We start from the raw sequence: 15,435 nt of genomic DNA, 5'->3' as shown, positions 1-15,435 counted from the left end.
CTCTAACAATTAGAATTGATAGCTTATTATCCATCGGTTGTGCTTTTTATAAAAACAGTCACAAAACTTGTGAATGTCACTAGCCATAGCTATTTGTTCATTTACAATGCACATTCACCGGTAATACCAACTCTTTTGTATTCCCAATAAAAAGAATCATCACAACAAATATTTTTCTTTTTTTATAAATCACAACAGCTAAAAGTTAACGTGCGGAGTTTGGAGTAAGTATTTTTTATATACTTTGTTTTATGATGACTTTTTGTATCACTTGTGGCATTTGAAATGGGTGTAAAATGTCACAAGTGTACGGTCAAGTTCGATATTTAGATGGTACTTGTTTAGAGCTGCCAGAGTGCTCTAATTTTGGCTTTTCCAGTGATTGAGAACTTTTAGTTGCTGTATTGTAGCAGCAAATCTTTCGGAAAAGTTTTTTCACATCCATCTGAAACAGACCAAAAAAAATTCAACTTCGTTTTCTAAAGAGTTTTTTAAAAATTATGTAAATATTTTACAAACATTTTTTTATCAGTTAGCAATACTTAACATTTATTGTAGGTCAAACAATGATGGTTCATTTGAAGCAACAAAACACCAAGTTTGTACATATTATATTCTCTTATTCTGTTGCATATTAGAGTCTTGGAATCTTATAGTTGAAAGCAGAGCAAATTTTCTTGTGAAGGCTAAAATGAAAGCTGTTTAGGTTGAGAACATGTAAACTTATTTGTAAAGAATATATTTTAAACAATATCTTTAAGAGAAGTAAAATGTGCAATAATCATAGTTCTTAGAGTTTTTGCGATTGTAAATAGTCTATTTTATTATTCATGAATTTGTCTACTTAAAACTTTGATTACCATAACAAATGTAAACCAATTTTAGAACCTATTGTCTTGGGTATATGCTCTCTATAGTTTTGTGATTTAATGTTATAAAAAACCTCATTTTAATCTCCTTTGACTACTGCCGCCATTAACACTGACCTCAGGAAATTTGAACATCTAAAACTCAAAATTCAGGCATGAAGCGCTGTTTAATATTGTTCGAACAAGGTAGATCTCATACATATTAAGAAAAACTGTGTGTATAAATACTTACTCACAAAACTGTTACGAAGCAAAAAAGTTTAGACAGCTACCCTTAACATTTACCCTGTATGCTGACAAAAATATCATCATATCACATTTGAACAAAAACAAAAAGAACTCAACAAAATATAACAAAATACTACAGAACAAAAATCACCAACTACTTTCTTTTCAATTACAACAGTTTAGCTACATAGGTATTATTTTACAATTACTTTCGCAATCATCTACATGTATGTAGTACATGCTCACGAATAATTTAGTTTTAACATACTCGAAATATTTTGTGAAAATGAAATACACTCCAGGAGTAGAAAAGGCAAGGTTGCAAGTGACAGCACTTAGAAATACATCTAGACTAGGAATCTCAATGCTGTATGTAAACAAATTAAGCCAATATGATTGTTGGGCAGCAAAGTACAGGTCATGAGGAAGTAGTGTCACTAAAAAAAGATAAGTGTCGATACCCAACATCACCTGCAACTGTATGCCATAGTTTTGTTACAAATCAGGCTAAGCAATATCTTAAGATTAAAAGTAGTAATTCATGAGCTATAATTAAGGATATACTGTAATATTACTACGTTTCTATACTACAGTGATAGGGTAGTATGACGTGCCCCCAAAGTAGTGCCCCATACCATGATGAATGCCTTTACGCAAATTACTGTGCGGCAGCACCATTGTGTGAGCAGCTGTGTCGCACTCATTCTCTCATTAATCTATCTCATTGTAGAGATGTCAAACGCCCATGTGATTTGCCATTTATTGGCCATGGAAACCAGCCTTAAGTTGCACTTGTGCGTGCAAATAAATGTTGGTTTCTTGTCGCTTTATATGCAGACATATGCATTTACATAAAGAGTCACTCAACTATCACTTTACTAAAGCGCCAAATAAAAACATGATCTGCTTGTTAGCCAAGCAAAGCGCTTTGGTACAGGGGCACCCAGGTGTTGCTACACTATTGCTGTATCAAAACTTAGTTTAGGTTCAAAATAAAAACCTTCTTTAAAAAAACACTTTTAGCCTGAACTACTACCTCTATAGTGGTTTCTTGATAACCATAACTTAGTTTCAAAGGGACTTACTATGTGTGCGTGTGGCTCAATAGCATGTGGTTAGTTTTTTCATTGCTTCATCATGTTATAGAATCTGATGCTTTAAAACAAAATTTTGTACTCATCACGTTAAACATTGCCTAATTGTTGTTCAATTAGATTAATGTTTCTTTTTAAAGTTTTGGCAAAGGATGGAAAAATTCTAAAACACATGATGGATAACTCAGCAAAAGAAAAAAAATGTTTGAAGACTATTAAAGTGATCAAAACTTGCCAAGTATGTTTTAGTAGCCAGTAAAAATCTGTGCATTAACTGGGATTTGCCTTTGAGCAGTTTTTGGGACAGCCAATTCAGTTTGTAAGCAAGCACATCAACTAGTCTAGACTGCTGATCAATATTGCTGACACAAATATGTTTGTCATTACCTTTGAAAAATGAAGTCAAAATCTTTGTTTTGCTAAAATAAATGAAACTATGCATCATCTACTTGAGTTGGTTGCAGTGATTACGCCATTACCTGTCTTTTAAATGAGATCAAACTGCATTGTGATCTTTTTGTTAAAACAAGTCAGTTAGCACAATGTCGCAATTTTTTTCCAAAACTTTTTGACTGTAATAACATTAAAAGCAAATCCAGAAATACAATTGCCTAAAAGAGAAATCAACGACTGGTCTCTTAATAGCCTGCCCATCTCCTCATAGTAAAACAAGATTTCACTGCTAAGCCTAGTAACTCGCTAAACATGGCAAGATCAAATGAGATAAAGTATAATTTTTAACTAAATAAACAAGGTTGAGCATCATAAAAACAAATAACTTTCTGCTTAAATGGTATTTGAACCCATCTAGTAAGCTTATCATTGAACTGGGTTAGACACTTGATTCCTAAAACAGAGTCAGTAACACTTTCTTGGATATTGAGTTTAGTGCTTTGCGAGGGCATGAATACAATATGTTCACAAGAGACCTGCATGACATTTTCTTTTGAGAACTGAGGTGTCGAAGCTGATTCAGTATCAGAGGCTATAGTCTGCTGATCTGTCATAATAATACCTATTGCCTTTGTAACTAAATATGTTACAATGGTCAGTTTACTCTTGTGGAAGTTAGTTCATTATGTTTTCTTTCCATTGCTATAAGATTTTAGCGCTGGATAGTTGTTGTACTGTGCAACCCTTGTTTGTTGCAGCTGTAGACTATCGCTAAATATAGCTATAGTAGCTATAGACTATAGCTACATGTAAACACCAAAATATATTGTTTACTGCTATGAATCCGTCATTTGTTACAACAGATTTTTAGCAGTCAGAGTTATTTAGCTTTCAAATGAAGAATTAATTCTTCTTAACAGTAAAAAATATTTTTCAATTTTAACTCCTCTTTTGATTCAAAGGAAAACAATAACATCGGTGCAAAAGCAACTGTGGCAATGAATTCTCATGCTTTGCTTTGGATAAACTTGGATTGACACCAAAAATGTGTTGATGAGTATGCACGTGTTTACCAAAATTAACCTATTACTTAATTTTTAGTCTACCATCTCTCACGCATATAACTTGCATTGATGACAATTGTTCTGGCTATAAATTTTATTTCCTAGCATCCAATGATGATTGTACTTTTTTACAAACTATTATATGCTACCAAGAGTGTGTTTAAATATCATCCATTTGCACAAGGGTGTTTTTGTATGTCGTTAAGATTTGTAGGTCAAATCTTACTATAATTGCAGAAATTTGCTGTTTTTGGCATTAACTTGTTATGCACTAAAACATTAGATCTAAAGACTTAATTGAGCAGAAATAAGTTCATGCACTCTTTATAGGTAAAGTCTGGAACCTCCATAACTATCAGTAGTTCATAGTGGTAAACCTCAGCAATCAGTCAATTTCTGTGTAAGAAATCCTTCAAAAATCGAATAGGATGTCTACTTAGCATTTTGCAAGCAGTGGGTTTGTGGGTTGTCAAGTGCATTGCTGCACAAACAATGGCTCTGTTATTTTGGGTGGAGTCCAGTGGCAAGATACCCTAGATAACTTGAGACATACCTGGTGTAGAGAGATATTTAAAGTTGGATGTAATTTTTGTCACTAACAGTGGTCTTTTCTGGTAACTCAATTGCAACCTTTTTTGTACAGGTTAGGCGCTTTATATCACTATGTCGTAGCTGCTCTTTAGTCAGCTTCTTGCAGTATAGCAAGCTAACCCCTCAGAACCCTGGTGGTTGAATCCATGATAAAAAAAAGTTTTCTTTTGTAATCTAGTTTGTTTCAGCATCCTTTTTGCAAGGGTAAAAAGAAAAAAATCATCATGACTTTTTTAATGTTTTTTGCTTTGTGACGAATATGTCACATTGGGCATTACAGTGTAAATTAGGAGCAAGAGTTGAATATTGAATGTTTTATTATAATTATAAAATTGCATGTGCCAGTATCAATGAAATGACATAAATGATAGGACAATAAGATTGTGAACTGTTACAGTTGAGCAGGACCTTTTTGAATCATGTACATGACAACTCTTACGCATGGAAGTCCACGAAACAATTACGTCCGTCCACAAAGCACAACCGCACACCACATTTACTGCACATTGCGTTATAGTGTTATTTATTTCACACCGCTTACACCTTCCTCTCTTTTTACTCTTTGCTGGCCAATGGACCACTTGATCTTTTTTCACATCAGCACATGGAATGTTCACAACCTTTTGCTTGGTTATCAGCGGGTTAGAAGATGCGCGTCGGCCACGCTTCTTGTCGCTGTCAACTGATACGAGGCACTCAGCTACTATAGCTTGAAACTTGCGCTGCGGAAGAATTTGTTTGTCTGGAAGCTGCAACAAGCGGCATTCTCGCTTGTACATTAGCCAACTATTGACCAGAGCCACGGAGAGAAAATGCCAAAGGAGGTAGATATACCATCTCCTAGACTATATTCTAAATCGGTACTTTGCCAGAAAGGGGTCGAGTATGTCAATACCACCTATGTGGTTGTTGTAATCTGCCACAATTGCAGGCATGAAAACATCAATCCTTTTCTTTGCCTTCTTGTCCCATCTTCCAGCCATGCGCAGTGGCTCTACACAGGTATGGGTCAAGAGCAATGTCACTGCTTGGTTGTCAAACCATCTAACAGCCAAAATGTTGTAAGTGTCTTTGACCCGAAAGTCAAATGACCCTCTGCCTTCCTTTTTGAGCTCTTTTTCACCGTTGATGTTACAGTTTGGAAGCTGATTCTGTCTGACCGCGCCAGTGTACTTTAATCCCCACCCTAAAAGTTTCTCCAGGAGTAGAACGCTGGTAAATAAATTATCTGCATAGATCTTATAGTTTGAAATCTTTGCTAATGTAAAGACAAGCTTCATCACTACATCTCCACCTTGGCCAAGGGGGCTTCGGGTGCCATCGCCACCTTGATAAATTTCAAAGTCAAAGAGCATTTTGCTGGTACCAGCTCTACCCAATACCTTGAATCCCATGGATGTGGTTTGATTTTATCTACTGCCTGATTGGGCTGGTTTTTCCTCGATACTGTACCATCATTTCATCAATTGGGTTGCGCTCTTCTGCTGTTACTTTTAGGCACTGGTCCCTCAGACTGTCTAACCATGGTCAAATTTTCCAAAGCTTGTCTTTCTTCTGTTCATCTAATATGCTAATATTGTTGACAAAGAGCAGTTGGGTAGTAAGCTGTTGGAACCTATTCTGTGGCATTACACTACTTTCTGGTACATAGTTGGTACCTTGTTCCGAGTATTGTCTCACGCTGCTCATTCGTACAAGGCCCATATAAAAATACATTCCCATCATCTGCTCTACTTCTTTCTTTGTGGTGTTGATGCTTTTTCCCGTGTTTTGTGTGTTGTAGAGGTTGGTATTGTCAACCATGCCATCAATCATATCAGCAGTCACAAATTGTTGGAAGTACTGATTTGGTGTTTTTATATTCTGGTTAGCTGGAGCCTCCATTTTGACACCAGTGAATGCCAAATTTGGTGGTTGAAAGACCTTTGTCCTCCAACGGTATGAGGGCCGGACTCTTTTTGGTACATTGCCGACTGTAGTTGCAGTTGCCTGCACTGTGTTACATAAAGGTTCTTCATCACTTTCATCCCTTGGCTCGCAATCATTACCACCAATAGTCTACAGTAGATCAAGAAACATAGCTATAGATGTTAATTTTGTTGTCGAAGGACAAGTTTAGCACCCTACAGCAACAATTATATCGAGACCAGCTGCGCTTACACCTACATATTAAGCATTCACAACTAAATACCTGCAAGTCTAGATGCCAATCTTTATCTGAATCACTCTCCTCATAATCTTCAATTTCACTGTCATCGCCGTCAATAATTTTTAGTATATCCTCTACTTTCACGCGAGATCGAGAAGCCATGTCGGTTACTACCAAAATTCACGAATATCCACCTTTACCTAACTTGATAATCCATTTGTATCGGTGATGACCCTCAGTTTAAACACAGAAAGAACTACATAATTAGACGGCATTTCTACTTCACCAGTGCATACTATTGTTACCACATATTAGCCAATGCAGGTTAGTTTTACAATGCATGTTTGTCAGCCATAATTCAACTATAAGCTAGGAAGTGCAGGGAATGAGAACAAAGGCCCACTGTTACACCGGTGTAACATGAATTAATTTTGCTTATGAAAAGGACCAAGACATCAAAGGATTTATTACATAATTATTTTGATTAAAGTACAGATCCTGTTAAACAATATTAAGAATGATTTTGGCAGTGGAAATGCACTTTGGACTTGAGATTATTTGAAGATTCTAGCCAGTTCGTGCCAGTGGCTGGCAATGTGGCACCTGCTCTTTTTCAGGATAGTGTGAGGGGGTGCTGTCCTCACACTTATGGGTTCGGCGTGAAACAAGACGTTCATTCTAAGCATTAAGCGAGATATTATATTTGAGTCAGATACAGCGTGTACATAGCAATCACTTGTAAAATAACTGCTGATATAAAGCTAAAAACCGTTCTTATATACAAAAACTGTGACAGCATGATTGACATCAAAGTATAAACATTGCCAAACACAACTTGGTATATGTGGCGCACAACATTAGACAAAATATACATTGTATGTTTTAGACACTGATGGCACGACAAAAGTTCACCGCAGAATATATCATTAGGTATGATGAAATGTATCAAGAATAAATCTTGAAGGCAGAGACAGGATGAGATATTTGGCTTTAGACATTGTTCATAGTAATTAATGTCAGCAATGTCTGTCAATATAAATAAAACCGTAAGCATTGCATAGCTTGCGTAAATGAGTGTTATTCTTGGAATGTTACTGTGATGGTATTATAACGAGATAATGGTTGTCGTATGCGGCTGACATATTTAGGTCAACTCCGGCGGTCTTCTTCTTTGAGATATTATGATATCTTACACCTTCCCTCTTTGAATAGGTCGTTTCATACGAGTCTCGCTGAAGAGTTGGCTGTATGGAAGTAGCGCTGTATTGAAGTGGGTGTTGGAAAGGAAGTATTGTAAGCTTTGGTACTGTCTCATATAATGTCCTTCTTGTTTATGTTATATTTTGGTGCCTGAGTGTCTAACGAATTTCACAAAATTTCGGTGCGTTCATATACCATGTTGTCGATGACACGTCACTTGTGGTGCTCTTACATGTATATGATGACTTTGAACTCTGGAAAAAGATATCACATAATGCGCAGTAATCTTATTAAATATATAAATAAACAGACAAATATATAGCTACTAACTAGATGAAACCTTACTCTACTGTTCAGGTTTCCAATTCTTTCTAGCACAATAATAAAAAATGAGAAGTATTTCTGTTTAGATATAACAAACTCCTCTCTCTATAATTTTTGTTTTGTTCAATAAAGCAAAGAAAAATATTATATACAAATCAAAAGTATAAGCTCAAATTACTGTTGTTGAAGTGCCAAAATGAAGTTAGACAATAGTTAGCTTGGCAAGGGGTACAACTATTGTCTGGTTTGTATGTATCCGTGAGTACGTTTGTCAGGGTCAAAGGCAGATGGAGTTAAGGTATCACCATCATTATGCTCAACTGAGTAGTAAGTCGGTGGTTGAAAGTATTCAGTTAGTAAGGGTTTGCTCTTCATGAGCTGCTGTAAGAGTGTCACAAACAAGTATGTTAGTCGGAACAGGTAGGACTTGTAGGAAGTCGGCTCTTCTTGAGCTTTTGTAGGTGTGTTTGCATTTATTTTTGACAATGGTAATAAACGCAATTTACCAGTTGAGTAGTCTAAGTGAAGCAGCGTGTCTATGTGTCTCAAACAGTCTTTCGCTAGTATCCAAGTGTAATGGCATTTGGTACAAATTAGTAGTAATTCAAAAATTTGAGGCTCAACAGTTTGCTTCTTTTCATGATTTTTGGAATATTTCTCAATCAGCGGTTCAAAGGCAGTTGTGTCACGTAGTACGCATGGCAACAATGACAGTAACAGAAACCTGGCTATTGTATGACCTGTTTTGCAGATCATTGCTGCTTGTGCTCTCACAAATGCTACGACCCACAATATGCCAATTAAATGAATCAAGGGGAGCTTTCTAATGGGGACTTTTCGATTAGCTTGGTACGCATGAATGAATTCTGATGACTGTTTTATTGGGGAATTCCCTTGCTTAGAGCATAGGGGTTGCTCAGCGCACATTGGCATAGCAGCGCACTCTTCTGTTACAATATGCACATGTTTGTCAGCTTTTTCAAAGCATTGAAAAGCATTGAACGCTACTGTCTCTTCAAGCTCTATATTGCTCTCTAGAATTAAAGCTACAGGGAGTGGCTCGGCTGCCTCAAGCGAGTTGCTTATAGGGGCTTCAACAACAGTTTTTGCCGTAACCTCAATTTCAACCTCAACACTAAGCGCTTTGTTATGAGTCATTACAACCGCGGCTGTCTCATCAGTATTATTAGTGTTTTCAATTATGTCACCAAGATTATCAAACTCAGGTAAAAGTTTGTCTTCGGCATCCGCAAAACAAGTAATTTCAGATTGAGATTCTATCTCATTCACACTGTCTTCAATTAAAACATTTGCAGAAGATGCAAAGATGGTACAATTATCAATGAGTTCTGCTTTATTTTCAGCAAAAACATTTTGCTCGCTGGCAGCAACGGACGGTATTGGCTGGTTTTGTTGGCTATATGCAGGCATTTGACCGAACCACCATGGCGGTGGCATCCACGGATATCCAGGCATTTGTGGCTGTAGCCTCGGCGGCTCCCATGATTGAGGTGAGTAGCTATTGGATCGGAATGCGCCTGTCTGTGGGTTTCTGCTCTGAAATTTTCTTTCATTTTGAAAGTTCCTATTTGCATTGAAATTCTGTTTTGTAACTAATTCTCGAATAGGGCATTGAAAAGACAAATGGTTTTCGTCCCCACATTCGAAACATTGTCTCTTTGTCTCCCTAGGTTTCTCAAAGCGGTTGTTCTGAGGAGGGAATCTGTTTGACCTTCTATAGTTATCAGGAGTCGAATTGTAGTTGAGAGCGACATCAATTCCGTTATTCGTAAGTCCCGTTTCTACACTCGTGGCAGCTTGTAAAAGCTCGGGCAAAGATTTTCCTGCCAAAGCTAACACACTCTCCCGAATTTTTGGCTTAAGGCCTTTTCTAAAATAAAGCAATATAAATGAACTCTCTTCAGATTCTTCACTCTGGCTCACAATTTTTCTAAATCTTTCGTAATACTGTTTTACAGTTTCGCTCTCACCCTGTTTAATTGCCGAAATTTCCATCGCCACCTGCTCGGCACCTCGGGAAGCGCTTAGCTTGTTTTTCAATAAACGTTTTAAAGTGCCATAACTAACACGTTCGCCTTGTTCTTTTACAATCTCTCTGCAGTACGTTGCGGCCAAATCTTTTAGATAAACTGGCAGAATAACGATGTATTCCATCTCCGGGACATCATTTAGCACACAACACGTTTCAAATTTTTCGATAAACGTCTCAAAATCTTCGTCTATCGACTTGCCTGTGAAAGACAGGCCAAATTTTACCCAGTCTTTTCTGTTACTGGCATGCATAGTATAATGGCTGTACTTACCCTGATTTTCCTTGATCCTACGGAGGGGAGAGCTTGTGCTGGCTGGCTCCCTCTTGTCATCATTATTGTCCCGGAACCTACGGAGAGGAGAGTTTGTTAAGGCTGGCTCTCTCCTGTCCATATTGTCAATTTTTACCGCTAAGGATTCTAGCATATCTTCCAAGCGTCTGGTCCGCTCATCCAACTGGCGTTCTACACGGTCTGTCAGCATTCTGTACGTCTCATCCGCATACAGGCGGGCGTCTTCGTGTCTTTCTTCCATCCTCCTTTCTAGTGCCTCGATGGCATCTATCTCTTCATCTTCTACCTCACTCAGCGTGATCATGGTCTCCGTGTCATCCTCTCGCCTCTCCTCAGCTCTTTGCTGGTCACGATCCGCCATCTCTTTAATTATGTCTTTCTCGACAACTGGCGCTCTCTCTTCCAAATCTTTCCTCAACTTCTGACACCAGAATGTGAGGGGGTGCTGTCCTCACACTTATGGGTTCGGCGTGAAACAAGACGTTCATTCTAAGCATTAAGCGATATATTATATTTGAGTCAGATACAGCGTGTACATAGCAATCACTTGTAAAATAACTGCTGATATAAAGCTAAAAACCGTTCTTATATACAAAAACTGTGACAGCATGATTGACATCAAAGTATAAACATTGCCAAACACAACTTGGTATATGTGGCGCACAACATTAGACAAAATATACATTGTATGTTTTAGACACTGATGGCACGACAAAAGTTCACCGCAGAATATATCATTAGGTATGATGAAATGTATCAAGAATAAATCTTGAAGGCAGAGACAGGATGAGATATTTGGCTTTAGACATTGTTCATAGTAATTAATGTCAGCAATGTCTGTCAATATAAATAAAACCGTAAGCATTGCATAGCTTGCGTAAATGAGTGTTATTCTTGGAATGTTACTGTGATGGTATTATAACGAGATAATGGTTGTCGTATGCGGCTGACATATTTAGGTCAACTCCGGCGGTCTTCTTCTTTGAGATATTATGATATCTTACAATAGGCTATGAATGCACAACCCACTATATTAGGGAAAAATTGTCTATGTATGTAAAATATAGGACAGTTTATGTACTCTTGATAAATTGAATAAGAAAATGATAATTTTACAAGGCACCACAGCTGCTCAAATGTTATGTTACGTATGCGTCACAGGGGGCTCTGTGGGGAGAGAAGATGCTGAGATTCATCTGCTAAGAGGAATGTTAAATATGTTGTTGTTGAATTTTTCTGGATGTTTTCCTTTTACTAACAGAACATATCATTACATGTCATGAAAAGCTGTTTGTAGTTCCTGGTTAATCAGTAAAAATAATAATAGAAAATCAAAACGATAACACAGTGTTACAATGATGATATTTAGCAGTAAATTAATAGTTTACCAGTAACCAACGACAATAATAAAAATCAAGCGTAAAACAGAAATAAGTATTAACTAGAACCATTTTATAGGTTTTCTTGAGCCAGTTAGCTGAGGAACTTACAGTCTTACCAGTAACTACATTGGAATTAAGATGTGACCATAAGTAGCATGTGTTCAGTTGTTTTATTTTTTCTCATGATTCACTAATATAAATGGCCTTTGTGCTACTTTAAAATATCTCAAGGTGAACATTGATGTATGCCTTCCCTACTTCCAGCTACTGCATAAAAAATTAGTGTATGTATGCTCTAGTCTATTCTAAAGCATTGCAGAATGAAAACAACTTGTGAATTCACTAGCTTAAAGCCTAAATTTGTAAGCAAATGCTGATAATGATAAATGATCAGCTTGGACTTGCTTGGTGTGATGTGAGTTCATTGGAGGGCACCAACAATAACAAGTAAGCAATGTTTTGATCTTGCAAAGTATATAAATGATGGTGTTACAAGTTTGCACAGCGAGCATCTATTTTTAGTTACTTACCCCACCCAGCAACAAGAAATGCTTTTATATGTTCAATTAAAAGGGTGTGTACAGAATGTATATACATCCTAATTGGTTAAGACATTTGTCCAGTGAACTGTCATAATAGAATTAGCAACGTGTGCACTAAGTATCACTTTTAATTGCCTAGATATACATATGTGCATGCATATAAATTTATAAATGTATATATCTATCAGCATAAATATACATATTAATGTAAATACATGTATATATATATATATATATGTAGATACTTAAATATATATAAAACTGTTTCCTATCCCAGTTAACTCATGTAGGTGGCAATTTCTGCTCCAACTCGGGTCATATATATATATATATATATATATATATATATATATATATATATATATATATATATATATATATATATATATTAACTAAAAGCAAGTGCAAAAGCATATAAAAAGAGAACTCTACACTAAAAACCCAAAAGATTATTAGTGGAGTATGAAATATTTGAAAAATTATTGCGAAAAAAGTAAACTTTTAGTTTTTGCGTTACAAATTTGTTTCGTGCGAAGCACTCCTCAGACGCAATTGTACTAAAAAGACGCAATTGTACTTTTTAGTACAATTGCGTCTGAGGAGTGCTTCGCACGAAACAAATTTGTAACGCAAAAACTAAAAGTTTACTTTTTTCGCAATAATTTTTCAAATATATATATATATATATATATATGTATATATATTTATACATATATATATATTTATATATATATATATATGTATATCTATATAGACTTGATAAATATATATTAATATATATATTTATTTATTTATATATATGTAAATATATATATACATATATATAAATATAGGTCTTTGAATATCTTATCTTTATAGTTGTCAAGAACTAAGCAACTCTAATATGGTTTACAGTAACAGACTAAATAAAAAATATATTATTAAGAGCAATTGCATAAAAGAACTCTTGTCATGAGAGGCTAAACATTTACTACCTACATACATGTATATATAGCTAAAGTTGGTAATCTAGAAGCAACTAAAGAGCTTGTACAACCAGCGGTTTTGCAATATTATTTCAACAGTTGCTTATTGTTAAGGACGTAGTATTGTCTATATTTATTTTTGTTGTTACCAATGCTTGGTCATTCATACTTTTACTTTTTGCCTATACTATTTAATTTTTAACAAGAAAATGCTATAGAGATACATTCAGAAACTCTGGAGTCATTTCCTATATTCACGTGACCATTTAATGTCAGTACACCAAATGACCACTTGCCCAAAAGAAAAAACTTTTGTTCTACACCAGTATAATTCTATAAAAGATTATAACTACATCTATTAGTTTCTAGATAGCCTAACAAAGCCTGCTAAAACAAAAATGCCAATTTTATTTGAAAGAAAAAGAGGAAGTAGGAGTTACCATGACAGTGAAGGTCTGTCAAAGTTATCCTCTTTCTTATTTCTCGCAAGCGAAGTAACAATATAAAATGATCAACCTGAATAAATTTATGACAGACAATATAGTGCTATGGGCAGAGGTAGTTAAAGATTAACTTTCACAATATTTCTAAGAGTTTTTTAGATTGTGTCGGTATTTTTCCAGCATTTGCAATTGTTTCTTTTGTTTGGCGTGGTCTGATTGCCAAGAATATTTAGGATTAAAAATGATAAAACCTGATTAATTTTGCAACATTATTATCAATCGAAAGTACAAATGTGATGTCAGTCACTGCAAAGAAACCTACAGAATTGATATGCGTAACGCATCAATTTGAATGCAATAGCTGATATCAGGTATTGCAACCATAACAAATGTTGAGATCATTTTGCATGTGTTCATTTTCTAAGAGTTTTGGTTGTGAAAAAGTTTTAGCAAGTTTAATCTAGAAAAATTTTGGCAATCCGATCACTTCAAACATCAAAAATCATGACAGAGAACAGAGAAGTGTTAGTTCAACTTTAAAGTGAGAAAGCTCTGTTTGCAGCTAATTATAACATAAGGAATTTAGCAGATGAATGGGCATGGGCACATCGCCAGGCATAATACCTATCTGCACAACTACTAAGAAGTGCTAGAAACCAGTCCCTTGGCGCAGGTGTTACAGACCTCGTCTAAAATGTTGAATGTCTGGATTTTAAATCGAATATAATCGCATATGTTCTTAAAAATCAAACAATGGCTTTGTGGAGGCAGACGGATGGACACACATTTTAATATACATGTAGAATAGGTTGTTCCTAAAGTATTTCTTGATAGCTTGAAGACAAAAACAAGATCTTTGATGCTATTGAACAGCATTGCTGGAGATACTGCAACGACATAAACATACTCACCTGTTAGAAATTGACACCATCTTTTGAAAACAACATATTTGTTTAATGTTTTACTGTCACTAATGTGCAAGATTCCAGGCCTAATAGTGCTCACTTCATAAAAATACGTCAATTTTCTGATTGAAACTGTCGGTATGTTTAGAGTGGCACATTTTATGACCTTATACCATATTGTTTGAGACAGATTATCTATGGTTAGATGGCATGCCCATTAGCAAGTGCATCTAGAACTGCGCTGAGTTTGTTGTTGAATGTTACAATTCAAGAGTGATTTATTAATGTTTTCCTTGAGCTGCTTCTCATTACTATAATGACCAGAGACTTATAATTTATAAACTGTATTTTTGCTTCTAGTCGGTTAAACAGTTGTTTGTCTATCTGGCGGTTATTAATTATTTGAGCAAAAACAATGTTGAGCACGAATGATACTGCCTTAGAAATCAAATAATTACAAATAAAAAAAACTGAAAGAATAATCAAAATGTAAGTCCAGAGATAGGTTTAGGTATCATGTAGCTTATTGGTGAACGGTGAGTAAGATGTGTGATTCCATAACCTAAACATAACTGCTAGAGCAAAATAGTTGGATATGAACTATGAGCTGTCACGAGTGTTTACTCTATTAGAATTGTGATTGGTCAAATTGTAGCCTTTAGGGTTGCACTTGAGACATATTTGGTTACAATAACTTATTTGAGATGGTAATCATGCCACAGAGCTGCGAGTTTTAGTTTACGCTGTCTTTTGGCAACAAGCAAATTACAAAAAATTGACTTAAATGTCAACTGTTTTCGTAAGAGTTTGACTCAATTGTAAACATACATTTTAATTTTAAGCACATTTTATTCTTCTAGCGCAGTAATGCACAAGAATCAAATCACCATACAAAAAATTATATACTTTACAGTTATAGCAAATGCAACTGTGTTGTTAGA

The 15,435-nt window shown here is 35.6% G+C and overlaps 1 protein-coding gene across 1 annotated transcript; it reads right to left on the bottom strand.

The window, feature by feature from the left end:
- Nucleotides 1–313: 313 nt before the first annotated feature.
- On the bottom strand, nucleotides 314–5,633 carry LOC137400972 (piggyBac transposable element-derived protein 1-like). The gene is made up of 4 exons (XM_068087311.1): nucleotides 5,109–5,633; nucleotides 4,781–4,988; nucleotides 1,344–1,534; nucleotides 314–445 (listed from the first exon to the last, which is right to left on the bottom strand). Exons 1-4 carry the CDS (start codon nucleotides 5,631–5,633, stop codon nucleotides 314–316), a joined length of 1,056 nt encoding a protein of 351 aa, XP_067943412.1.
- Between the last annotated feature and the right edge of the window lie 9,802 nt (nucleotides 5,634–15,435).

Source organism: Watersipora subatra, chromosome 7 (assembly GCF_963576615.1).
Source record: "Watersipora subatra chromosome 7, tzWatSuba1.1, whole genome shotgun sequence".
In the NCBI taxonomy this organism is placed as follows: Eukaryota; Metazoa; Bryozoa; class Gymnolaemata; order Cheilostomatida; family Watersiporidae; genus Watersipora; species Watersipora subatra.
The sequence above is the reverse complement of the archived record's forward strand: the minus strand, read 5'-3'. Positions and strand labels throughout refer to the sequence as shown.